This window comes from Asterias amurensis, chromosome 15, assembly GCF_032118995.1.
Source record: "Asterias amurensis chromosome 15, ASM3211899v1".
NCBI classification, from domain to species: Eukaryota; Metazoa; Echinodermata; class Asteroidea; order Forcipulatida; family Asteriidae; genus Asterias; species Asterias amurensis.
In genome coordinates, this window is record NC_092662.1 from 17,343,437 (window position 1) to 17,371,407 (window position 27,971).

General features: G+C 38.4%; 3 protein-coding genes and 1 long non-coding RNA gene across 4 annotated transcripts; 1 reads left to right on the plus strand and 3 right to left on the minus strand.

Moving 5' to 3' along the window:
* Positions 1–33: 33 nt before the first annotated feature.
* Positions 34–13,679, minus strand: LOC139947935 (adenylate kinase isoenzyme 5-like). The gene is made up of 20 exons (XM_071945812.1): positions 13,479–13,679; positions 12,608–12,815; positions 12,051–12,164; positions 11,216–11,388; positions 10,759–10,884; positions 9,745–9,936; positions 9,186–9,282; positions 8,644–8,744; positions 8,267–8,327; positions 7,623–7,709; positions 7,200–7,280; positions 6,886–6,963; positions 6,590–6,646; positions 6,204–6,406; positions 5,765–5,881; positions 5,044–5,235; positions 4,114–4,306; positions 3,407–3,684; positions 2,914–3,111; positions 34–2,482 (listed from the first exon to the last, which is right to left on the minus strand). Exons 1-20 carry the CDS (start codon positions 13,539–13,541, stop codon positions 2,405–2,407), a joined length of 2,697 nt encoding a protein of 898 aa, XP_071801913.1. The 5' UTR covers positions 13,542–13,679; the 3' UTR covers positions 34–2,404.
* On the plus strand, positions 8,311–26,154 carry LOC139947938 (uncharacterized). Its single transcript, XR_011787392.1, has 4 exons — positions 8,311–8,363; positions 18,326–18,529; positions 23,858–23,994; positions 25,795–26,154. It is a non-coding gene; the product is annotated as an uncharacterized lncRNA (long non-coding RNA).
* Positions 14,103–20,543, minus strand: LOC139947936 (solute carrier organic anion transporter family member 2A1-like). The gene is made up of 8 exons (XM_071945813.1): positions 19,859–20,543; positions 19,119–19,433; positions 18,824–18,988; positions 18,311–18,512; positions 17,276–17,417; positions 16,699–16,889; positions 16,396–16,457; positions 14,103–16,150 (listed from the first exon to the last, which is right to left on the minus strand). Exons 1-8 carry the CDS (start codon positions 20,541–20,543, stop codon positions 15,846–15,848), a joined length of 2,067 nt encoding a protein of 688 aa, XP_071801914.1. The 3' UTR covers positions 14,103–15,845.
* Positions 22,829–26,355, minus strand: LOC139947937 (U3 small nucleolar ribonucleoprotein protein IMP3-like). Its single transcript, XM_071945814.1, has 6 exons — positions 26,173–26,355; positions 25,381–25,488; positions 24,776–24,930; positions 23,886–23,937; positions 23,687–23,759; positions 22,829–23,420 (listed from the first exon to the last, which is right to left on the minus strand). Exons 1-6 carry the CDS (start codon positions 26,304–26,306, stop codon positions 23,397–23,399), a joined length of 546 nt encoding a protein of 181 aa, XP_071801915.1. The 5' UTR covers positions 26,307–26,355; the 3' UTR covers positions 22,829–23,396.
* Between the last annotated feature and the right edge of the window lie 1,616 nt (positions 26,356–27,971).

Below are 27,971 nucleotides of genomic sequence, written 5' to 3' on the forward strand. Positions count from 1 at the left end.
GGTCACAAATTGTAACGGCAAACGTCGGGTATGTATTTGACTCCAAACACCAAAGTTTATTTCATTGTTGTAGTTTTTTGTTATAAACAAGTACAGGATGCCGACGAATAAGATGCTCAGCTGGTTTTTTTTTTATTTAAAAAATAGTCTACAAATCTTGTTAAACTATAGTTTCACACAGTAAGATATGTACAACCTCAGTCAAGATATAATAAGACTTAAAGTATATTTGGTTAGGGCACAAATTGGCCATAAAATATTTCATAACCTTTAAATTTTTTTTCTACAACAGTAGTGAACAACCTAGACAAATTAATGATGTTGTTGAGTGCAAAGTAAACATTGCAAGGGCTGTGCGAAGTAAACCACCTGCAGCTTGCACATAGAGCAGGCCTGGAATTACACGGCATTGGCCTTCGTCTTCGACTTTCCAAGATTTTCCAATAAAAGTGCCCTCTGCCGAATGAAAATGGCCTTGCCTCTTCAAAGATGAAATTCCAGGCCTGGGGCAAGTCTGACATTGTTTAGACTTTGATCCACTTAACAGACTCAATGTCATCTTTTGTTTATCATTTAATTGAACCTTGAATAACAGAGTAAAGGCCTGGTAACACAGGCCCTGATAACGAAAACGAGAACGATAAAAATGCACGCCCTCAAATGGTTGAATAAGCGTGGGTGTATTCTGCGAGGAGCAATTCAACCAATCGAGGGCGTGCATTTTTATTGTTCTCGTTTCCAGTGTGACTGGGCCTTAATGGGCCACCTTTTGACATGTTTGTAAATCATCTTTACAGAGAGAACACTGAAGACATAAAAACAATTTTTTGTGGCGGGCCAAGGGAAGAAAGGGTTCAAGAAGGGCCTGAAGACTTTTACATATAATACGATACGAGCCCAAGGTATAATGAACATAATTACGATTGTCATTCACTTATACAAATTGAATACAGTGTGCATTAGCCAAACACTAACGATACATCTAGTTATTATATAATCCTACAGTTTCATGTGTTACATTTTTGAGTTTAGACTTGTTGAATAACATCAAAGTTTTTGACAAGTAACTGTGGAGGTTAGTATTAAGTGCATAGTTAAAATACTAGTTAACTAGTGAAACCCTTTACCTATCTGACACTACTGAGGTCATTCTCTACTGACCACTTAAGATGTTTGTACATGAGTGAGATTGGCTTTTGCCAGCTTGGTGTTTATATCCCCTTGTAGGAGTTTGCAGAGTTCCCTTTATTGGAAGACTCTTCTAAACAATATACAAAATCTACCATGATGAAGAATCAAGAAACTTTCTCACACAACATAAAAACCTACCCTAAACTGTGAATTTTTTTTTTACAAAGGTGTAACCTTTTCAGAAAATAAAATCTTGCACGAGAGTTTATTAATAACAAGGAACATGGATAACCTAACTTCATATAGGTGTTTTTAAAACATTTATATCATTTTGAAAACTCACACACATGTTTTACACATAAATGTACATTTATACAATGTCTTAAAAATCATTCTGAAACCACCTCACGTGAATAGTTTCTTTTTAGATTTAAGGACTTAAGGTTTAAAAAAAAAATATATATATATACTTATTTGTGCGATTTAAGCTTATTTTTTATTAAACACACACGTTTACGAGCAATTTGCAAGTTATCTGGATCGAGCTAGGTGTTTCCAGGAGATTTTTAAAGTCTTATTCTTAGTCTGATCAAGCGACTCTGGCTATGGCTTGTGACAATAGAGAAGAATTTGCCTTTTTAGTTATGAAACCATAGCTACTGCTGAAGCCATCAATTCAGACCCGACCTACATCATGTGTTTGCATTGACGTCATCAAACCTTCTGGGCTGATAAATGCATGGAGGGATATATCACCATCAGTTCCTAAAAAATCCAATGTTATTGCATTGGGAAAACTAGGCATTAAACATCAGTTTGCTTTTTCATTGTCTTTTAAAATATATTTACAAACCGTTAAAATTGCTCATTGTTTTGCACTGATGTCTAATCATTGTTTACTAGTCACCGATTAGTGTGACGTTGCGAAATGTATCGATAAAAAAACCTTTTGTTTCCAATGAAACAAACTCCACAGACTGAGAGACTTTTCTCCCTTCAAACATAACCCTTCAAATTCAGCCACTATTTCAAGTTATGGAAGACTCGACTTTCAAAGGAGTACGAAGAAAAATTAAGTGGAACATAATCGCAACTATTTCATCATGATCAGCAACGAAACACTGGTCTGCATCCATTTTACATCAGTTTTTACTTTTAAAAAGAAAATGAATCCATTGATATCGTGAAGTGTTAACGGAACAGAAATCTTATGTGACCCAGTTAAGCCAAGAGTTGAAATATATTTCTCCAGAGAAACACTGGTCCGTCTTGACTACTTGTCTGATATCTTGAAAGCATCTAAGACTTCAGTGAGGGCGTTGACATCATCTGCAGCATCTTTGAAGGAGAGCTGGAAGGAAATGAAAACAAAGAGTAATGAACAGGCATTTATAAATAGCAGTATTTACTGAGCAAAAACAAGGAGCCCGTCCTTGAGAATGTGTCACATTTATACAAATATAATTCCTTCACTGAAACAAAAAGTCAATACAAAAAAAAGGTTGCTTATAGTGTAATCTTTCCTCGCCTTTCACCTCAGATCCATGGTTCGAATCCCACTGGGGGGCTATGTGGATTGGGTTGTCAGTCCCTACCTGACTGCATGGTTTTTCCTTGAATGAATCTTTGTGGTTTTCACCATGTCTAAAAATGAAATTTCCTTTCTTGGGGTTCTTGGCTAGTACAGTGATTAAGTTGCTTTTCTGAGAGTCCTTGACTTCCAACCAGGCCTAATGACATTAAAATTCATTTCCTTCAAGACGTTATGTTCCTTTCACCTACCTCTTTCTTGACTGCTTTCTTCAATTTTTCAAAATGCTCAATAACAGAGGGTGCACTAGCCTCATAAGCATCTAACTTGGCATTACTGACATCCAAACTGTCATCAGATCGTCCACTTGTCTCTGCTCTCGATGTGACGTTGGTAATAAGCTCTTCACGCGTTCCTTCAAGGAATAGAGCGCCCTCAATGTATCCAAACTGTTTGGTCAAAATAGAACAACCTTTTAATACTTGCATACTTTGCACATAATAATGACTTTGGCATTTAGCTCTGTAATATTGGGACAGCTTGGTTTGCTCATGTGTTGCTATGGATGTTTTCAAATATTGACAAGCTGCAAAGACTAGCTCTTCATCATTACACCAACTGGGATTGGTTTCCAAAAGTGCTACACTTGATCTTAAAATGTGCATCAATCTTTAGGTTTATTTGTTTACAGCAATATATTTCAAAGAAATCTAGGTAAAGTTCTGGAGAACAATGTCTACCTACCTCGCTAACAAACGACTCAGCCTGCTCAACCGTCCTTGGAAACCCGTCGACTACAAACCCATCAGCCTCAGAGTTCTTCTGCACCTCGTCTTGCATCACTTTCAATATAACCTCTTGAGGCACCAGACTACCTGCCAGGATGAGCTTGGCAACATCTTTGCTCTCCTGGGCCTCGAGTTCGGAGAAGGATCTCAAGAGCTCACCAGCTGAGAGGTGTACAAGTTTGTATTGGGCAGCTATCTTCTTTGCTACTTCTTTCTTTCCAGAGCCAGGGCCACCTGTATGAAAAAAACAATCAATTAATAAATCACCCCATGACCTCAACACTCGCCGCTTCTACACCCTGTCTACAGTCAGACGGCAGTCAGTGAATGAAAATTCAAGTTAGTCTGCTTTGGTGATTGATAAACTATGCCAACCTGCAATATTATATCTTGTGGTGAATGCATAGTCAACCTTCTTACTGTCCGACCTTTCAATATCATCCACTGTGGTTTTGAATGATAGATAAATTATGCCTGCCTGCAAAAAGATACCATGCAGCACATGACACTACACAGCCAACCCTCCTACTATCTGTCCATTTAATATAATCCACTGTGGTTTCAAATGATAAGCTATGCCAGCCTGCAATTTGATGTGGTGAATACATCTACACAGTCAACCCTCCTACTGTCTGTCCATCTAATATCATCCCGACTACTCACCGACAACAAAAATAAATCGTTGTCGTTTCTCTTCTGTTTCCTTCTCCTTGGGTTCTGCCTCCTTCTGTGTGGGTTCTGCCTCTTTCCCTGTGGGTTCTGCCTCTTTCTCTATGGTTTTTGCCTCCACACCACGCTCCTGTAAGGCACTCTGCACTGCTGTGAATATACTGTCTGGATCACCCTCAGCTGAAACCTGCCAATGGTAAATAGTTGAAAAGAACCTCAAGTTGTGTGTGGTTTATTTTTTTCCCCGCATGATTTAGGTAAGCACACAGTGCTTAACCCACATTGGTGTCAGGATGAAACCATTTTTTTATATTTAATGCATTTATTACATCAATTCAGAGATACGTCAACGTTCATCATCAGAGTCCTGTTTTCCAGCACTCCTCATCTATTCTTGCTCTGTATTAATTCCTGGAAATGAATTGAGGGTTACACCTATTCTTCTTCCTCTGTCTACTTCTTTTGCTCAAAGTCATGACACTTTGGGAGGCTAATCATCCTTGCGTGCAACAGAGCCAAAGTGGGAAGGATGCAGCTTCAATGTGTTCGAGCCACAGCCATGAAAGGGCACATGGAGCCATGTATGATTCCATTGTAATGCCTTATACGTCCAACCTTCTCCACTATGAAGTTTGAACCAGGCTCTTATCGTCTATTTGACAAGTCTGAAATTCCATATTTTAAATGATGAGGGCCCTGTCAACTTTTACAGGCAACTTGGAGGCAACCAATTGCAATGCATGCTACAGGATCACTTTGGTAGCACACAAGTCATTATTCGTACATTGTCTTAGGTTCCACAAGAAATATAGGTGAAATGTGAATGGCTTTTCTTCTTGGAAGTTGCCTGGAACTGGTTGCCTGGAACTGGTTGTCTTTAAATTGCCTCTTGTGACATGACAACTAGTTGTCCTTGCCCCTTACCTTAATAATCTTGTTCTTTTCTTCGTAGTAATCGACAACAGGCTTTGTAGCATTGTGGAAAGTCGTCAATCTCTTCTTGATGGTCTCTTCATTGTCGTCTACTCGACCGCTTGTCTCAGCTCGTTTCAATAACCTTTGTGTCATTATCTCATCAGACAACTCAAAATACAAGGCACATGTGCACTCAGCAATCTGGAAACAAAATCAAAGTCACTTAAAATCTGCACAATTTACAAATTTAACATGTCAACTTGTTGCGAGGTAGTGTGATGTGAGGCAAGAGAAAATAAACTATTATTTCAAAGAAGACAATTTAGCTTTCTCCCTTAACAGTTAAGCTGCTAGTTAAAACACTCGAGGACCAGTTAAAGATTTCTTCAAGTGTTCAGTGTTGAACAACTACATCCCTATTTAATATGAAATACGGACCATTGCAAAAAGCTGACAGACTTGGCAGTTACACAACAAGCTAGATGTTCCTGCTGGTTAGTCACTGAAAACGTTCAAGAGCAAACTCTGTAAACACAGCAGGAAAAATTATTTTCAAGACGATTTCCACTTTCGACAAATGGTACCAAAGCTAGACCTCTTTTCTAAAATCGGTATTGATAATTGCTTCGAAATGACCCACAGTATACCACCACATCTCTAAAGTTCTGGTGAAAAGGAAGATGTTAAAGCTCTTCTACTTGTGTTTTTTAAGGAGGGCATCTTTCTTTACCTGTTTTTCAAATTCTACTCCTTGCTGGACCTCCCTAGGGTAGCCATCAATAAGGAACCCAGTTGAAGTCTCTGCTTTGGCTAACATGTTCTCCTTCAGCAACTCAAGAACAGTCTCCTGAGATGATAAACAAATAAGGATACAAAAAGATGGATCAATAATTATTAGCGTCCAGCATCAAGAGTCGTAGAACTCGTCAGACTGGCTGAAACTGAGAAGAGTGGAGCCACATCGTCAAGAATGCAGGGTTGCACCAACGGCCACAGACTATGGGACATGATGATTAAAAACAACCTTATTTATTAACGTACAGAAACAATCCAGCCCTTAAACTTTGTCTCAGGAAAAGGAAATGTCTTAAAGAATTTGATGTCAAATTTGAATTTGTTTACACAAGGATATCAATATTGAGCTACTTCAAAATTTATTGTTGGGTTACCTGTGGAACGAGGTCCCCATTTTCCATGATGGCTGTTAGCTTCTGACCTCTCTCCGACCCTGATTTGACCTCTGCTCTCAAAAGGTCACCAGATGACAAATGCGTAAAGCCGTAGGTTGCGACAAGTTTTTCACACTGTGTACCTTTGCCTGAGCCTGGTCCGCCGACAACAAAAATGATCTTGCACTGTTTGAGCTTGTCAGCTACAAATACAAAATAAACAAAATATTGTCTAGTTGATAATCTCACAGAATCACAATATGTTTACAAAAGTTTAAACCTTGTTGACTATAAAAATGAAATCATTCAAAATGAGGTACACCTAGTTAACAAAAAAGCATATTAAAAAAAATCAACTAATATTAAAAATTATAGTTCCTTTTCACCTGCAGTGTTGTTGAGTTGCACATTTTCTGCCGATTCTTTTTCTGGTTCAGCTGCATCTGAAACAAAAATTAACTTAGAATAGTGTCTTCAAAACAAACAACTTAGGAGCAGAAAATACTGCTTATTGAATTGGGCACCAGTAACTACAATATAATATAAGCTTTATGGATTTTTGGCTGGTAACCAGTTTATCTTGCTTATCTTAGCAAGTTATGTGTCATCGGCTGGAGTGGAGATTATACATATATTATAGAATATAATTCTTGATTTTAAGCAAGAATATGGGAATCATTACCTGCTGTTTCATCGGTTACTGGGACTCCCTTGTCACCCAAAACTTCAGATTCATCTTTGGTCACTGCCTCTTCAACAACTGCAACAAGAAAGTCAAACACCACTAAACTTTTATCATTCACTACAAAAACTGTAAAATTGCCTTGAACTTTTTACCCTCTAAGCTACGGACAAAGTTTCACTCAAACCTAAAAAACAAAAAAGCTTATGGATCTTCCCCCTTCCACAGAAGAGTTTGTGTGGGTAAGGGATGAGTCTTGAGGGTGAAATAAGCTTAAAACATTTAATAGGATACAAGAATGATTGTTAACATACCAGCTGGTTGGTCTAGTTCCAAATCTCGTCCTTTATCTCCACATACTTCTGCTTCCTCTTTCATGACTGGTTCTTCAACAACTGCAACCAAACGTGACATTTTCCTTTGAATTAAACTAGAAAACTATCAAGACAACTGTCCCCCCCCCCACACCGACCTCTCCTTCTGGTTTTCTTTTCTTTTCTTCCCAGAGCTTTGCATTATTTGGTCAAAGGCACCCTATAGGCCTAAATGTTGTGTTTATTGTTATTATCATTGAGAAGTTTTTACTAAATATTTCAATATTCATTTGCATTTCAAGCACTTTACCAAGGTGAAGCAACTTACATCATGTCACTTGTGTGATTAAATGCCCCCTTAACAAAACCAGGCACACAAGGTAGCTGCACTACCCGTTCATAAGGTGTAATTCTATTCTATACCTTCTGGTTTAACTTCTTCATCCTCCTTTGTGGCTGGTTGATCTTGGGAATCTACGTCTTCCTTTGGTGGTTCCTCTGTCTTGGCTTCTGAAACAAAACAATAAAGGAAAGCAATTTTATTTTCATGTTTAATTTTTTGATTTGTTGAAATTGATTTTTATGAGCTAAATTCAACATTGGTTCTCATGTGAGGTTTGTGGTAGCACCGTGTGTAAATCTTTTTGGAGTAGTGTTTGTTCTGAAAAGAACCAGTGGTTGGTTTACACTTCAATGTTTTGATCAGTGTGCTCTGATTGTCTTAGGAGAATGCTGCCGTCGATTTCACAAAGAGTTAGAACTCGTCTTATATCGAGTTAGGACGAGTAACTCATCCTAACTTAGGATTAATCTTAAACCGCATGCTACAGTGCAGGGTTGGGACTCGTCCTAAGTCCTAAGATTAGTCTTAAGTTAGGAAGAGTTTTGTGAAATCGACGGCTGGAGACTCTGGTGCTGGATGCTGCTTAAGCACTGACTTGGAGATTAACTGGTAGTTGGGCTCGGCTTAAAATAGATTAACACATGGTGCCACCGCAAACCTTACCTAATTATACTTCGACCATTCATGTTTACAACTATTGATTACAATTACTTATTATCTTTACCTTCTTCAGCCTTGTTCTGTTCATCCATCATCGCCAACGCCTCAGCACCAAGCGCTTCTTTCTGTAGATGAGAAGAAAGTTGGGATATGGAGTGAAGGTAAGAAGAAACTAGGTTTCTTAAGAGTTGTAGCATTTCTGAGCACTGACAAATATCACTTTGCAGAAACAGGTTACATTGTTGAGCCCCACCTATTTTTTGCTTAGCCAAGAAATTTGCTAAGCAGTCTTTTCTGCTTAACAGCTTTATAAAAATCATCAGATGCAACAACTACTTCATTATGAACAAACTACTCATCAAACTATCTAGGATGTCGTACATAAACATTAACTGTTAGACACTTATAATTTCATTTTAAAGAAGACTTCAGTTGCTTTACCTCTGCTTCTGTCTTATCCACAATGCTTGGCTCAGTATTTACGTCTGTCTGGATTGGTGGGAGTGGGCTTACTGATTTACCAATTATTCCAAGTTCAACACCTGGTGGAGAAAAACATTAAAAAGTTAGACCAAAAGTTAAGACTTAAAAAGCTTGTGTTTGGGAAGGACAATAAAGATAAGAAATTTGCGTTGACACTATGTAAGATCTCTTTAGAGTGATCGGTGGTTATGAGAAAAACCGATGAACTCATTGTTTCAGACAGTATACTCGTCCGGAGACTGTTGGCTTCCAACAAGGTCTATGGCTTATAAAGGAGAGAGTGGGGTATAGGCCATAGGTTCCATCGGTTCTTCTCAAAACCAGCGATCACTCTAAAGAGATCTAACTGGATGGTGTCATCGTAATTTGTTTATCTTTATTGTCCTTCCCAAATACAAACCTTTATTTAACAAAGAGTTTGTAGCATGTAGGAAAGTCATAACTGTATTTGGGAAACTTTAGAGGGATTTTTTTTTTTTACGGGGTAATCAATAACTTACTGTCTTTTGCAGCTTCAGGGTGTGGTGTGAAGAAACGTGAATCAATTAGTTTAGAGATGTCGTAGAAAACTTCATCAACATCACGATCACAGTTGACCTTGAGAAAAAATAAGACAATGTTTTACCTTACGATGTTATGATGAATTGTTGAAGGGGGGGAACTTACTTTTGTTGATGTGTTTACATCCAATAAAATTTGATAATAAACAAATCAGAGCATTAAAAACTCTGCAAACAATTTACTCTTTTCAGTGTCAAGGTCTGCTGGCCTAGGTAAATCTATTTATTTACTCAAAAGTGTAATAAATATTACATAAATGACCAATAAGATACATGTTATCACCTGAGCTGGGGGCATTATCATTTAAGAAATACTATTCACTTTGGGATGACTTAGGGCAACACCAATCAGCAAGAAAGAACAATTTTTGTCTGCAGAATTTTTAAAAAAGAAAAAAAAAAAAAAAAAAAAAAAAAACAACGCTGGGCATTTTATGTTCAAAACGAAAATTAACAGTGGGCAGTGATTTAGTAAAAAATCAAAATGTTAAGGTCCTACCGTTTCTAAAAGTCCCTTGTTCTCAAAGTGTTGAGCAACTGACGTTGCACCTTCCTTGAAATTGGACAACCTGTTAGAGATAGCAGCATCTGTGTCGTCAGCTCGGTCACTTTCTTTCATCCGTTTCTCAAGACGGTTCTTTAGTCTCATCTCATCACACATCAAGAACAAGGCAACATCTGCCGAACCAAACTATCAACAAAATTTGCAAAATAAAGAATATTGAAACAAACATACATGGTTTAAGCTGGGATTTGGTTAAAGGATGTCCAAATTTGCTGATTTTTTTTAAAGCAAATTGTGAGAAAGGGTCTTAGAAAAAAGTGCACCAAAACAAATCCTCCTGTACCCTGATGTACATGTATGATTGATGTGTAACCAAACCACAGTGGTGCCAAACCATGAATGTTTGACTTGAGACGAGGCAAACAACTTAAAGTTTCAATCTGTGGTTGTTGAGTTATCAGATAGGTTCAAGGTTAAATTTGAGTCAGGGCTCAAAATTTGTGGATACAATTCAGAGGACTGAAAGGGCTGGTGACCCATAGTCTAGAAATGTATTACAAGACTGGAATAAAAAATAAACACTTTAACATTTAATTTTTTTTATTAGAGATACTACAAAGTGAGGTATTTCTGTTCAATTGAAAAACCATGAGACCGACATGTACAGTTGTGAGTCTACTTGCTAAACACTAAAATCACTAGCCTCAGGCCAAATTTCATAGAGCTGCTAAGCACAAAAAATTGCTTAGCTGCTAAATTTCTTCCATGGTAAAACAGGATTACCAACCAAACTTCCATGTGACTTTCAGGATAACCCCTAACAACAGCTGAATACCAGTAACAAGCAATACGCAACAAATGGAAATTTGGTTGGTAATCTTGTTTTTATCAAGGTAGAAATTTCATGCTAAGCAAACTTTTGTGCTTAGGAGCTCTATGAAATTGAGCCCTGTTGTGCAGTGTTAATTTCTAGCTCTATTGACGATGTAGGGATAAAGTCAGACTTACTTGTTTCTCAAATGCTTGCACTTGTTCCACACTCCGGGGGAACCCCTCTATGATAAATCCCAGGATGTCTGGATGCTTGGCTGCTTTACTGTCGATCTTTTTCTGCACCAAGTCAAGCGCCGTTTCCTAGAATTAAAAAGTAATATTAATAACAAAGACATTTGTAAAGCGCCTAATGCAAAAGCCTCTAAGCGCATAAAGAGACCAGTCAAATATACAATGAGTGAAAGATACAATAACAAATAAGCAGAATACGAATAAGCAACTTCAAACAAATGAGTTTTTAAAAGAGACTTACAACAGTGTAAAGAACTATTCTGGCGAATATGCACAGGAAGACTATTCCAAAGAAATAGGGCGTCGAAAGAAAATGATCCGCAATACCTTTGTTCGACTTGATATTCCAAATAAATTGTCTGCACAAGAAATCAAATTTACGAAAGTATGAATGTCTTACATTGGGAATAAGCTGCCCACTGGACACAACATCAGCCAGCATCTTCCACTTATCATCTTGGGGGTACTTCCTAAACTTGCGTCGCAGTAAGTTACCAACAGAAATGTGTAGGTATCCCTTATACCTGTCGGCCAGTCTGTGACAGTGCTCCCTCTTACTGCTACCTGGGCCACCTGTCAGGTCAATTACATTCCAAATAATTAGTAGTGACAAATGATATATAGAAAGTTTGTAATAATACTACTACTAATAATAGTGGCTTCTTATATACAATGCATTCTGTCACTCAGTAACACTCAAGGCGCTTTATCAACATCATACAGTATTTTCCTGCAAGATAGGGGGACTACGTTTATTATGCACTCTTGAGTCTGATTGGTTGAAAACTAGTCACATGGGGTGCATTAACATGTGAAATAAAATCCAGCTCTGTGAACTTTTTATTAAATGGCCCCTAAACAAGCATACTGCTTTGTAAAAGTTCTGTATGCACACTTAACATGATGTGCACTGAACTATCAAATAAACTGGGTTTGTTTTGTGCGCAGGCTTAAATAAACTCATGGCACACACAGAATTTGCCGTGGTGCCCTGTATTTTGCTGTGGTGTCTTTTGCAAGGTTTTAATACAAGTTAAAATTTTCCTAACAGAAGTGCCCCTTACCGTGCCAGAGATAAATTGATTCAAGATGTTTTCATGTATTATAAATAAGTAGGTTGCAGAGTTTTTAGTAACCCACAGAGCAAGTTGACAAGTTGTGCGTACTAACCCATATCAGCGATATTTGTCAGTGCTTAGAATTTGCTCTTTTTTAAAACATTTTAAAACACTTACCAAGAACAAAGATGAACCTGATGTTAGGGAAAGGGAACTGTTTGACAGTGGTTACCGATGGTGACGTAGCAATTGGAGGCAGTGGACTGGAACGCTTCATTCCTAATGGTACCTCTGTAATAATAATGACAAGGGTTTAAATGAATTTGGCAGGATAAACCAATCAAAGAAAAAACAAACAATGAAAAATTGTCAAAATTATGTTTGTACTTCCTAGTAAAAAAAGAAAAAAAAAAAAAAAAAAGGCAAATTATTTGTGTTTGGAAACTCCTTCATTCCCCCTTTTGTTTGACTTAGAGTGAGGACACAACTTATTATTAACTTAAATTGGAAATAAGGATGGTTTTTTTGACACCCACTTCTAAAAGTTTTTTCAGAAAAGTTTTTTTTCAGAAAAAAAGTTTGATGATTTAGATAAAACATCAACTAGTGTTATCAATGCAATTTGATTTTGCTCCGTTTAGCTGCTGTTTATGCTTAAAAGCACATGATTTTTTTGTTTTTGTTAAATGGTGATAGTTTCTCGTTTATTAGGAAATCAAAGGCTTAAAGCATACCTGTAGTGAATGTAGGTTCACGTTCCAACGCTGGAGCAGCTGGGGTTGTATTAATGGGTGGCAAGGGAGCCTGACCTTTGACCTCATCAACAAATGTATTCCAGCGAACTCCATCACCTTGCTGTGTGCCTTTAATCTTGGTCAGGCATTCCAGCATATAATCCACATGGTCGCCTGGCTTATGGTACATCAATCCAGTCATAAGACTCTGAAATTAGAAGCATAATTTTATGGGTCAAAATTAGTGCCAAGTTTTAGGTTCCTTCCTCCTTGGTTTAGTGACTCCCTGATGAACAGACCTTAGTTTAAAAGAGTTATTAAAGTATGATTTCTTTATGAATCCTTCATGAGTTAATAATAACTTTTCAATTGAAAATATGAAAATATTATGTTTTAAACAAAACAAAAATATAATGCAAAATACTAAATAGGTAAAGATTAATAGTATATAACAAGCGAAGGGACACAAAAACTTAAAGTACATAACATTTATACAACACTGTGCCGTTAATAACTTAAGTGAGAAGAACAAATGGCTATTTTATTTTAAAGTAGGCTTTATCACGGTTAAGTCAGCACTAAAAATGGGTGGCCTTCAAATGATCAAAAAATGACAATTTTATATTTTCTAAAGGATTTCATTATCAATCATTTAATTTAATAATGCCTGATTTTCGGATCGTAATAAAACAAATATAAAGATAAACAAATTAATAAAATTGAAATTAACTCAATTCTAGCACAAATGCGGTTCACTGTTTATTGGAAGAAAACAAAACTGCATTTAATTAAATAGAAAAAAACCAACAAATATTGTTGTCCGGGAACTGGACACATGAAGTTATCCTTTCCCACCGTCCGACTGCCTTACCTCAAATAACTGCGGAATTTCCCGTTTTGACAAATACGTCTTGGTATCATCTCTGGATGCCATGTTGAGATTCTTTTCCTCTTCGATTTTGCTCTTAGTCGTTTTTTCAGGCCAGAACTCTGGCCCGTGATTTGTGATTTTAAGAGCAGGTGTTTCGGTGACTTTTGATTGTTATTGTGTGCAGTCGTCATGTACGTAGTTAGGCAAACATCAGTCAAAGCCGACTTATATCGCTGGCTCCCTGTGCCGCTTACACGCGTTCAAGTATCACAAGTGGCACTCAAACAACCAGCGAAAAGTCAGACTGCTGAACAATTAGCTACGGTGTCCTGAAAGGTACATGCACCTGATTATTAACTGCACATTGCTTGTGCAGACTTCGTGAAATGTGAACATCCACAAGTGAAATAAATGTAAGCCTGCATGGTGTGGACACAGGACACGGAGCCAAAGGCTCGCATGTTATGCAGTTTATTACGGATTTCGTGCATTGTTTCTTTTATTTTGGGGGTCGGCGGCGACTATCAGAGTCACAGAGACTAAACACTACAATGGCAGTTTAAATACAGCGGATTTATTTCAACTTTAACAAAAATATAAACACTTTTGACTGTCACTGTCACTATTATTCCTACTTATTTTCGACTAAACATATTGCAATATTTAATAGCCTTACATTAGCAAAGAAATCATAATCTTCCCGGGAGAAAAGTAAATGGCACTTTTAAACTTTTTAACATTCAAGGAACGTCTCAGTGAATCCAATTGTTAAGCATATTTTTATTGAGATTGCATGCACCATACAACCTTCCAACTTTTGATATAAGAAAGGGGCACATCTCTCAAAACGTAGTCTATCTGTTCTATTGAGTATAGTAGAAATGCCACCGTCAAAATCGTTTAAAATTTACAATTAGGGCAGGGGCCGGTAGCATCTTGTTGCCTGCCAGGAAAAACCCTGGAATGTACAATATTTTTGTACACAAAGTCTACAAACAAATGTTGAACACTTTGGAATGGCACACAAAAAACAACTTAGGCCTATACGACGCGCGGCGAATTTTGCGCATGAATACTTTCTACATGTATATAACTAGCGGCCATTTTTGGAGGCAACATTTAATTGGAAGGCACTAAAAACTAACCTCTACAGCGGTTCGGAACTTTTCGTGTGCTCTCGGAACATTCCGGCACGGTTCGCGACGATCCCCCACGCAGCAGGTTTGAGGAGTTGTTACATAAGAGTGCACTAACCACTAGGACCTGGTTGTTAATATTTTCATGTCTAAAAGATGCAAGCATATGCAAAATGACGTCATAAGGTCATTCTCGCTCGGGTATTCTCCGATGGGCCGAACCGCTGTGGAGTTTAGTATTTAGTGCCTTCCAAAGGAATTGACTTTCCAAAAATGGCAGAAATGGCTGACGCACATTTTGTGGAGCATGCACTCCGCGTGTACAAGGGGCCAAAGGGTCCATGTACGCGCACAATAGACGTGGAATGAGGTGCATGCTGGTCTAGCTAGCTATCAAATTTGATCACTAGCTAGACCAGCATGCACCTCATTCGACAGTTTGCGCTTGCGCAATGATATTTGCGATACGGTCCAATCCAACTATGGACAAGCAAGTTCAAATGCATAGCAAGATCACATAAATATTTCAGACAAAATCAATAGTGATAAACGCCCTTTCAAACTTTTTCAACACTGACAAACCATTGTTAAAAGCCAGTGCAATAACTGGTTGGCGGTTTGTGGCTTGAGCGTGAAAGCTATAATGCTTATACATTAAAATTTACATTATTCTAAATTTGTGGCTCTGATTATTTGGTTTTATAGAAATATCGTCAAAATATATAGGGGGCTATTAGCTCAATTTTTATCTCGTTATTTATTTGCAAACCGCTATATATTTATGGCAAAACAATTATTCAAAGGCGTTGGGACTGGGAAGAAAAGGAAAAAATACTGCTACAAATACCCGTACAAAGTATTGTTACGCAATTCAGAGCACAAATAACCTGATATTTACATGCACCAAAAAAAACACCCACCGCACTAAACCTGAGTGTATCCTATTAACTCACAAGCAAGCTGCTGAAGCAAAACTCAATGGGGATGCTTTACAAAAATCCATAGGTTATGTAGCTCGGATATAAATGCCAAATAATATAGTCCCAGAGTTTGGGAGCGGATACAGAAAATAGCCCATCATTGCAGGAACAGTTATAGAAAGTTTGTTTTTAAATCGAAGATTGTAACACTGTACTGTGAGACAAGTTCCTTGAGATACGGTGGTGCGCAATTCATAGCTTCCCACAAGCAATACACATTTGGTTAAATTAAGATTGAAAAAAAAAAAGGTTTAAGAGGCAGTTTCTTCCTCCCCTTTGCTGTCCACCTGTTCCTCCAATTCACCAGGCCACTCCCGCCCGGGCCCCTCGTGTTCCTCTTCTGCTAAAGCAATCCATTTACGCCCAGGCCAGAGCATCACAACAAACATAACAAGGGCGCTGAAAGTAGCCACACCCAACGCAAGACCATTGTATGATAGTCTGTAGTAGTCTCTGTCGTATAGCAAGCATGCTCCTACACCGTCGCAAGATTCCTGCCATACCACGCAGGATGAGTCTATCAAAGAGCCGAAAATCAACCCTGATGGTACGATTCCTGAAGAAGAAAAAAAAATACAAAGTTTAAAATCTCATTGTCCTGTGTGATAGAGGATAAAACGGGCGGCAAGCAGCATGTCAACCCTTAAGCGCCATATATTTTTATATCCCGACAGGTTTGTGATTTCTTCGAATAAATCTTCACAGTCCTATTCAAGGCCTGTTTTATTTGTATGGAGCAATAAGTTCGGGCGATTCACTATAGCAACAAAGTACGCCTTGTCAAACCATGGTCAAACCTACCTATTATCTGCGTCAAGTACGCCAAGCACAACGCCACCAGTCGATTGGCTGAAGATGTTGATCTAGAATGATTGGAAAAATTTATTTATCAACCATTATTTCTGAGCTGTAGTTGTGTTGATTTATTTGAATCATTCAACAGTTCATTTCCACTTTTAATTTATTCCACCTAATGTCATCTGTAAGGGACAACCGAATCCAAACACGGATAGTGTTTAAACATTTATTTATTTATTTATTTATTTGTTTATTATTTTTTTTGGGGGGGTGCTTGGATATCATTATTTGATTTTTAAAATTTACCGAACAATGATTGTCAGTCGTAGGAGATCACTGAATGTAGCCAACACAAACACACAGATCAGCACAATGAGGAATATAACCCCATTCCCACAGGGAGAGAAACAAGCGCCCTCTACAACTGAACTAGACATTTGAAGTTCGTCAGAGTCGTTAAAAGAGGCAGTCTCACATGCACAGTCAGTGAAACTTTTCTGTAAAGAAAGAAGTTTCCAACAAATTAAAGATTAATGTTATTTTTTTGGAGGGGGGGTTGGGTAAGGAGATGAATAGAGATTAAAGAATGTTGGTACTCTTTCTAAACATGCACCTCAGAAGTTTCATCAATTTGTTAACTGGACACTTGTCTTGTAAATCAATCAACAAGACTCTAAATTTGACGAATATTTCTGGACCAATTCTTGTACCTTTTGCTTCCACCTGCCTTAAAACATCAACAACTATTTTGAAAATAAAAAGATCCCTTGCATTGACCGAAATCCTTGATGCAATAAAACATGCACGCGTGTACAAGCGGCGCACGACTCTCAGCCAATGGTAGCTCTTCAATGAAAGGGGTCAATTTGTTTCAAAAGCTTACGTTAACACTTGATTGAGCGCATCCAGCGTGGCATGCGGAGAAATAAGTTACTCCGACTTCGTTGCAAACGGGAGCGTAGACAGACAGAGAACAAGAACAGTTGACATTACATGGTGCTTGTAGGTCGACTGGACTCTGCTTGCTGTGTTAAAAAAAGGGGGGATCAAAGCAATAATGATAGATGTTAAATTTGCATCGGGGATAAAGAATATTAATTTTGGTTTTTACCCATACACCGATGTGTGTTAGCACTGTATACTCAGTACTTTCCCGAGTCCTGTGAAAAAATATCACAGGCATGTTACTCGGGTGGGATTCGAACCCACGACCCTTGCAATTCTAGAGCAGTGTCTTACCAACTAGACTACCGAGGTTGCCTGGCAGCTAGAGGCAGTTCGAATAACCTGCCTGTGATATTTTTTCACAGGACTCGGGAAAGTACTGAGTATACAGTGGTAACACACATCGGTGTATGGGTAAAAACCAAAATTAATATTCTTTATCCCCGATGCAAATTTAACATCTATTATATCGTTGCGGTACCCGCTGCCAAAACATAGGATTCGAACTGCCTCTAGCTGCCGGGCAACCTCGGTAGTCTAGTTGGTAAGACACTGCTCTAGAATTGCAAGGGTCGTGGGTTCGAATCCCACCCGAGTAACATGCCTGTGATATTTTTTTCGCAGGACTCAGGAAAGTACTGAGTATACAGTGCTAACACACATCGGTGTGTGGGTAAAAACCAAAATTAATAAAGCAATAATGGTCAAGACAAATTTAAAACTCAAATGATGAAGTGCAAAAACTGTGTTTATACAAGATATGCAAAATTAAAACGTGGCTTTGCGAAGAAAAAAACGTTCAATTAAATGAAGCAAGTTTAGTTGTGGCAGATGTGCTGCGGAGGCCGGTATATGCACTCTTCTGTTGACGTTATGTTAACTGTTGGACTGCATTCGACCATTTCCATCCCAACTGCATTTTTGTGTTTGTTTGTTGCCATAATTTTTGAAGAGCTTTTAAATTGTTTCTTACCTTAATCCATCGTAGCTGGAGAAGACACCGGCAACATTGTCATTGTCGCATCCAACAAACATGAGCAAGAAAAGACCAAACACACACCCAGTCAGGACGCCGCATGTAAGACGTATTATTGCCCTCAGTTTCAAGTTGAGTTTCTTCACTAGGAAACCAGCAAGCAGTTCACCCACAGCATAGGCAGGAGCCAGTAAAACACCTCAAGAAAATGTAAAGGTTCGTACATGTTTTATTATTTTGTATTTCTCGTCGTAAACTCTTTCTTTTTAATTTGAGACTTTTGAACGCCAGGTGGCAGCAGACTTACCAGGTTAACTTCCAGTTCTGAACGTGCGCATATTATCGAGAACAATGGACGTCTACATGTTGCCACCTAGCGTCCCAAAAGTCTCACAGAGTGTGGCAAGATGCCTTGGATATTGACTATACTAATAACATGAGCAAGAACAAGATTATTGTTATATCACGACAGGAATTAATTAAGTAAATGCAAGTAGACTTAATGCTTACCTGTCAGTAGATCGGCGTCTTGTCTTCCATAACCAAACTCAACCTCGAGGTACTTGGGTATAAAGACACCATATCCAAAGAGAATGAAGTAGAAGCTGCTCTGTGATAAACACGTCACTGAGCAGTACGGATTCTTCAGAGTGTTCAACAAGGCCCGGAAAAACTCTGTGAAATTTGAGACAAAGGATAGAGTTTCTGAAAGCAAGTTATTATTTGGAGTTGTTAAAAAAATTGATTGAAAAAACAGTAAACAGTTTGCAACAGATAGTTTTATGTTCTTCTATAAACGACCTACCTTTTGCGGTCAGGTACCCTTCCTCGCTCGACACTTTGATATTCACTTCCTTCCCACTCACTATATCATACTCCCCATGACTCGATGATGGCATCTGCCGTGGAAAGAACAGAAACAACGTCGAGAAGATGAAGAAGACTATCCCGACCACCAAGTAACCAAGCCACCACGCCCCAATCCATTCCGAGTCCTCCGGGCTGAGAGCGAGTACGGAGCCGTGTTCCATGCCGTAAAAATCCACCCAGACACCGATGACAGCAGCAGCAAGCATGACTCCAGCAACGGGCCCGAGGCCCAAGACAGCATTGACAATGCCTGGCAATGAGTAAACATATCAACAAAACTTTCATTTTCTTTAGGGTGTTGGTTAGGTAGCCTACTAATAGCTCTAATTTGACCTCGCCCTGGGGTTCGTTCTTTATGTAATTGGGGAGTTGGAATGTGAAGGCGTGGTGTGCATAATAAGCATGGGGATGGCAGCTTTTTGAAACATTCAGTATTTCAGTTTTAAAAACAAATTGCGAAAAATAATTGTCATTTCATCAGACGTCAAGAAGCCATGAAAACTCGTAAGACAATTTTCTTTTTTTTCTTTTCTTTTTTCTCAAATCTTCGGCCACAGAAGATTATACGCCTAACACAAAGTATCTGTGGTGGTCAATTCCCTTGCTAATTTTTCTCTCTCTTCAAATATACTTTTTATCTGGACCAACTATGAGGCTTCTCGACAACCAGCTTACCGATATAAAGCGATGTGGTTCCTGGTGTAGTGCAGTCAGAGATGTAAGCGATCCCTATGGGGTACACGAGCATCACACACATGCCTTGCAATGCGGACCCTAAAACAAAGATGTAATAAGCCGCGCTAGTAGATGATATCCCGTGAGATACGCCATCACCACAATCCTGAGAATGTCCTGAACAAGTCAGCACCGCCGAGCTAAGAGTCCCATCTGTTTGGTTTTCCAACCCGGCATGACTTGGAGGTGTATACGGACCCTGAATAAATTGTGGCAGACTCTGAACTGCCATCGCCACACCGCTAATCATCCCACAGATCCCCATCAGTCTAGGGTGGTTGCTGCCAGATCGACTGCCAGCGTACATCGCAAAAAGCAGGCCCACGATTCCGCCAATGCAGTACCCGGTCTGCATGCTGCCGAGCTCCGTCAGGGTGAACTGGAAGCGGGCTTCGATTGAGGTGATCGAGCCGGTGATGATGCCGACATTTAGGCCGTCACAGGCAACGAAGAGGCACATGACCAGGAGGAACACACCTGGCCTTGCGAAGCGTTGGAGGCACGATGGCCTCCACCAGAAGTACCCGCATTTGGTATCTACATCTTTCTCTATGGTATATACAACCACTGATGGTGAACCAACATCTTTGATACCTCGGTCCTCATTAGAATGTGCAACATCCATTCTATCTGCAGCGACCTGATAAAAATATCCAAAGTTATTATTGTTGCGGTAACACCATGTGTGTCTACTTGCCAGGGTAGAGTTTGTTCTTTAGAGAATTGTCTTGCTAACCGCCGAGTAGATTTTTCTGATTTTTCAGGAGACTCAAATCCCATCGGGCTTTACATAAAATTAGGTGAATGTCCACGAAAAAGTGCCACACACAGCGACTGAAATGCCAATCGCTATAAGATTAAATCAAGGGTCACACGGGTCGGGGTAAAGCAATACTTCATTCAGGTCATGAGCACTCATGCCTAAGAAATAATAGAATCATACCTCGTGAATAGGTCCAAGGTTCTGATTTTAAACCCTAGACAATCATTGTAAGTTCTGCTTTAAAGTTGAGCACAAATGTAGGACGATAACAATTGCGCGAATAGTGAAGTGGTATACAATGGCTCACACTTTGTTCGCACTGTATCATACATCATACACACGACTGAACTTGAGATCATGTGGGTCACATTCCGGTTAAATGTAGTTGGTTGGTTAAAGGAATACGTTGCCTTGGATCGGACGAGTTGGTCTATAAAAAGCGTTTGTAACCGTTTTTTTTTTAATAAAATGCATATGGTTGGAAAGATGTTTTAAAAGTAGAATACAATGATTCACACAAGTTTGCCTCGAAATTGCGTGGTTTTCCTTATACTGTGCGAACTAACACGGTCGGCCATTTATGGCCCATAAATGGCCGACCGTGTTAGTCGACGAGGTAAGAGGAAAACCGTACAATTTCGAGGCATGTTTGTGTGGATCATTGTATTCTGCTTTTACAACATCTTTCTAATCATATGCATTTTATAAAAACCGGTTACACACGCTTTTCAAAGACCAACTCGACCGATCCAAGGCAACGTGTTCCTTTAAAGCATCTCTACCTCCATGGTTAAAGGCACTGGATAGCCTACTATCGGTAATTACTCAAAGTAATTGTTAGCATAAAATCTTACTTGGTAAAGAGCAATGGAGAGCTGTTGATAGTATAACACATTGTGAGAAACGGCTCACTCTGAAGTAACGTAGTTTTTTAGAAAGGGGTAATTTCTCACTCAAATAATAAAATGCTTCAGCTGAAGCCTCTTACTATGCAGCAAAGCACACAATGAAACAAGGGTGTTTTTTTCTTTTCAATTCAATTCAATTCAATGAACATTTATTTTCATGTCGACAATAACAGTTTAAGCATACGCTAGAAAACAAATATCGATGAATATAATAATGAAGGACGGATGCAATGTTTAGAATTTGAAGATAATAACTACAAAAATTAACGTCATAGTCAACATGCAGGGAAAAAGTTTAAGCTTAATGCTTTTGTATATTTCCCTGAGACAGACGAGGACTTGGACGACTAGGACAAAAAACACAAGCAAAACAGAACAAAGAAAAAAAACAACAACAATGACACAGACCATTCTAATCAATAAAAATAACTATCGACACCACAGTAAAAATAGTTATCGACACCACTTGTATCATTCTCTTGCAACTTCGACGACCAATTGAGCCCAAATTTTCACAGGTTTGGTATCAAGTGAGAATACTGGTCTTTGACAATTCTTAAACGTGTCCAGTGCCTTTAATCTACAGTAATCAACTCAGAATGTTATATTTTGTGTCCCATTTAAGTTTAACATCATGGTATGATGATTGGGAGTTAGTCCACTGCTGTCCGTCCAAGCATTAAACATCGCATAGGCGCTGATGTTATTAAACAACTCGTTGGAGTTTGAAAGTTGGTGTTGACTACTTGGCATTGTCATTTTAAAGCACTAATAGCAATGCATGTTCAGAGCAGAAAACCAAGCACTTGAAGATATAGCTAGCTGATATACAAATATTGACTGCTTCGAGTGTAGTGGTTAAAACTACAACTGGTAGAGGTATGGGTAGTTTTAACCACAGCACGAGTAAAAACAGTCAATAATGTGTTTTCCGACACCCCAAATATAATATACCAGTACGTCTAGGTACAAAGAAGCTAATGTTGCTATGGGGATAGTACACTGGTTGCTATTGGGATAGTACACTGGTTGCTATGGTTGAAATGGGTAAAGTAGTACATTGTTCATGTGAGTGTTTATATAGCGCGTCACAAGGCGCCTACAAATAAGACATGTGATGCAGTACTAACCAATCAAAAGGCAGAATCTTGTAAAGGGAAGTTATAAATTAAACTATCAACCATGCGTGGTCATCAATCAAATTATTATATCATTCAAGAAAACTCTTTCATAAACAAGTATGCTTGCAATAGAGATTTTTATTGACTTCATTTCAAACTATCTTACTTCTGTTACAACAAAGTCTTAAAAGCTGAAAATACATTTATAAATACCACAAAAAAGTAAAAACTATGTTAAGATGGAGAAATCTTTTCCCTTTTTATGTAGGGTAGGCAGTTGATAGTTGGGCCTACAGTCCCCAATCCCCCACTATGTTCCACTTTATGTTCATTCAACACCAAAAATGTTTGGAATTGGTTAAGATTGGTATGCCTAGCCCAGTGATAAGTGGCCCGTAAGTCCTCAATCCTCCGCAATGAGACATCTTCCAGAAGAGGATTTGGGAGGGGTCAGAGGTCACCAAAAGTTTGGTGTTATTCCTACTACAATATTATTTGTCAGGGTATAATTCATGTTTTGTTCTCATTCAGTACAAATTGGTTTCAATTCCTGATCAAGCCCCCCACATGATCAGTTCAATTGAAGATTGTTGGGGTCGTTGGGCTCTTGGCATTGTCCACAGTCTCACCCAGAAGTTTTGAAACTGTGGGCGATATATACACAGATCAACCCTCGCACTTGGTTGTTATAATGGTCCAAAATCATCTCTCTGTAGATTAAAAAAATAAGAAAGGAGATAACTTTTATAATTTCAAACAGCATTTTCATTTTCAGGAGTTGGCCCAGTATAAACAAATAACTAGTTAATATTTTGCAATAATGCATCAATGTACTTTACATTAGTGTCCTGATCATTTGGCCAATAACATTCCGTTAATCTTTCTCAGCACCTTGGGGAGCACACAGCCCTGGGCTACCGTGGCACTCCAGTTGCTTTCTCATACACAATATTAACATTCTCTAGACATTTCTTACCATCTCGTTGTACGTTGTAACATGTTGGCGAATCTTGGAAGTGTCTGTCCATGTCACAAAGTCCTCCAAATTCCTGTACGGCAGGTTAAAACAAAAAGCAAAACTTAGTTAGAATACTTTCAGCAAAATTATTAAAGATGGTGTCTTTCATAATTCTTTCACCGCTAACAGCTACAGATGACAGTATTGATTTACTCACTTGTTAACTAAGAACGCAGGATCTAACACAAGCTCTGGTCCAACTCGTATATCTGAATCAGGCAGTTAAAGACTCTTCAACGACACAGATGATTTTCAACTGAAGAGAAGTGAGTGTTACTTTTATACAAATAAAGCAAAAACATTTAATTACAAAAATGTGGCCCTTTGGGTTGATGGAAATTGAAGTCACATGGGAAAAAGTTTACAGTTTGTGTCTTTCCCATTGTGTTTATTTTTACACCGATTATGTCTTGTGTACCAAGGCTTTTAGTATTTTTTGTGTGTTTTGCCTTGAAACCTAAAACAAGGAATAATTCTCAAGAAAAATATCAGTGTTGAAGGGAGGGTACACCTCTGGTTATTACTAAAAAATTAATGACAATACTCGGTAAGAAGTTTGCAGCCGTTAATAACAGAATATCATAATGAATATGCATTTTGAGAAACAATTCCCGTCCCAGGAAAGTGGTTAAGATAGGATTTCAAACATATCAATCTGAGTTGTACTCCAATTACAAATTATTCACGCTTTATATTAATTTACCAAATTGTATACGACCCCTGGGGTCGATCTCACAAAGAGTCCTAACTTAGGACTAGTCCTAGGAGATATACAAATTGCATGGATAGTCCTAACTCGAGATGAGACTAGTCCTAACTCTTTGTGAAATCCACCCTGACCTGTATGCTTCGTTTTTGGAAGGGCAAGGGCACCAAGACATTTTCTCCTTGAGGGCACCCTATTGTAAATTTCTATGTAAGCATTTCAAGGGCACCAAGGCAATGACGAGAGGGCATTGAGGTAATTGCCTTCATTGCCTCTGTGAAGTATCAAAATGCATATGTCACAAGTATGTCACAAGTAAATACGATTTACTTAAAGGATACGTCCTTGCTCAATGAATCTAACAGCATTGGCCACAGACTCCGCCATATTGAGTCTCACCATGACAACAGGGAGTCTTCTTCTACAAAACGCTGATGCATTTACTTTGGAACAAAGCTCCAGACTTCGTTTTGTAGGGATCAGACCCATCATGTATCTGCAAGTAAAACAAGATCAATAATGAAAGATTGTATAAGATGCTGTAGTGCTAAAATTAATTTTTAAGCACATGAAAGGAAAATGTCACTTTAAACCATCATCTATAATGAAAGATACAGTAAATTAAAGATCAACATTCACTATTAGTCCTCACTTTTAAATCTTATTCAGGCTTGAGTAAGCACAAGACTCTTTGTATAAATAAAATATAAAAAATCAGATTCTTTCCTAAATCGTTCAATACCTCATTGGTGCGTAAGGATGACTTGGAAAAGAAAAGAGAGAAAAAACCTCCAAAATGAGAAAATATGTTTTATGACAAAATATTTTTCATTCTTGAACTTGTTTACTTTGAGTGTTGACTCTGTTTTGCAAAAGTTTTCTGAAGTACGTAAAATAAAAAAAACAAAATGTATGATTTAGCATTAATATTATGAACATTACTTACAGTTTTTCGATGAGCTGTGATGTGCATTGTGTTCGGAAAGGGTCCTTAGGGTCCAACTGCTTTATCTTATTTGCCAATGTCCGTACATGACGACTGAGTTTATTATACCTAGGTATAGATAAAAAGAAAAACAAAATTTGGGGAAAAGTCTGTCATGTTTCCGTTGGATTTCAATAAAAAACCATATCATACATGAGAGTTGAGACAGCATCAATGTCACACTCACACTCACAGAAACATGTGGAGTTTTTATTCATTCATAGATAAAAGATTTTGACAGCTTTATTTTGAATTGTTTTGTTGTCATGTTGTTGCCCAGCTGTACTGTTTAAATAATGTTCCTTATCCGCACAAATGTTATTGTAACTTTTTGACTTTGCTTTGTCTTTTTTTTTTTCATTAATATTCCTCCAGAGTCCATGCCATGGTTCATTCAATTCAAAAAGGGGAAACACTGACTGACACAAGTGACAGTGCTGGTGTGGTGGGAGACCTCAGTCACTAGTCATCGTTTGCCAACCGGTTACCCTCAAAAATCAAAATAAATAGGTACAGCTATATAGATGAAAACAATAATTAAACAAACACCTTAAACTGTAAAATTGAAACTGAAGTTCTTCAATGTGGTCCTACTTCCTTCGTCGTCAAAAATTCAACAAACTTTACTGGGCCCGTATACTACTATAGCCTCATTTGTGTGGCCAATGCTATCACAGTATCACTATCAGCTAGCCTTGCAAGTGGGGCAAGGCCCGTACTAAAAAAACATTCGACATCATAATTGTTGCTTACTTTGTGTAGTCTTCTCTTTTCTGAATATGGTATTTTCTCATCACTTTCACCTCGTGCAAGTTGTTGTCGACTTCCCATGATATAAAGTCGACTTTCTTCAACAATTTTTGTTCGTGAAACTTGAGTTTTCTCATGTTGATCTTGTTGCAGCATGCATTTCACGTGTAATAGCATTGAAAAAACTGTATCTCACCAGTTTTTCTGGTGGAATTGGCTTGAACACGTCTGGGACCCGTACCAAAACGCTCATTTCTATACAGCGCCCTCTCTTGCTGTTAATTATTCAACCCCAAAACCCTTGTGGTTTATGTTAATATTCAGTACAATTTTAATGCCATTTTTGCCTGCCGTCTCCAGCCCGGGTTGAAAATGCAGATATTATTATTTCGTCCTCACTCGCTGTCAACCGAGCTACTAAAAAAAAATCCGTATAAATATTGTTTAACATTGAAATGATGTGTAAAAATGTTCCTCCATGTATAGTGGTTGTCAAGGGCGTGGCGAGTTTGTGAGATCGGATGTTGGCCTACCTTCAAGAAATACTGCAAATCTTAATCATCCAATGTCAAGAATATGCATGAAGTAGACAAGTGCTAGAACGGCGGTCTGAAAATAGCAAAAAAAAAAAAAAAAAAAAAAAAAAGTTGTGTCGTCGGTGGGCCACATGCGCACATTGACTGCGCGATCTTCAGTGGGATCGAAATCACCACACCGTAGGCTCGTGTTCATTCAAATCACTCAATCCCAATCAGAAAAGAATTAAGAATGAGTCCTTGAGCAAAAGAAAAGGAAGTCACTTTTGTTAACGACCTATGAGCAGTAGAAACTTGAGGTTAATGAATCCAGGTTAAGTTTTGTTGCCGCTTTGGGTGATTTCGGCGTTGCTTCGTCACTCTGAACACACAACTTTTCGCTTTCTTAAAAGTGTTTTAATCCTGAAAAGCGCTGTAGGTATAACATTGGCATACAATATATGTCACGATTAGGGGCCTATTTGATTTGTTTGTAAACTTATAATTGTAAAAAATTGCAGTAAAGATATCGTCAGCATAATTATTTCAGATGGTTATCGCAAAGTGATGCAGTCTCGGTTTGGTCATTATATCAGAGTTTTTGATCTGCTCTCAAAGGTAGTGCAGTCGTTGAAGGAAAGTTGCCACAAGTTCACTTAGTTATCGATATTGCATTATAGGGCCTATGCCTATATTATTATAACCCCACTTAGCCGAATAAGTATATGGTTCATTGTGGCGCCACATAGTTCCGGATTAACAGCGTGTTTTTTGTAACCTTGGGTTAAGCTATGGAGCATTGTGACATACTTTTTTGTATTCCTAGGAAGCTGGAATGTTGGTGGTGGGTAGTGGGATAGTGTGTGTTTAACCCTTCTCTGGTTTTACTCAGGCTCAAAGAGTCCAGCCAAAATTATGACCGTGTACGTTGTAATGTGTGAGGTTCATTTTTAGAGACCTTCACAAATAAGTTTGACAGACAATCGACGTATTGACGTTATTGATAATTAGAACATAGGTATTGTAATTATGTTTTACCTTTACACATAAAAACAAATCTCGGTCAGAATTTGTGACCCGGATTATTGAGGGTTAGGTTTGGGGTGAGGGCCGACCCCCCCCCCCCCCACCCCCCCCCCCCCCCCCCCGTGTGAGGCTGACCCAGGAAGTAGTTAAAAGAAGAAATCTTAAAGGAACACGTTGCCTTGGATCGGTCGAGTTGGTCTTTGAAAAGCGTTTGTTATAAAATGTATATAGGTAGAAAGATGCTGTAAAAGTAGAATACAA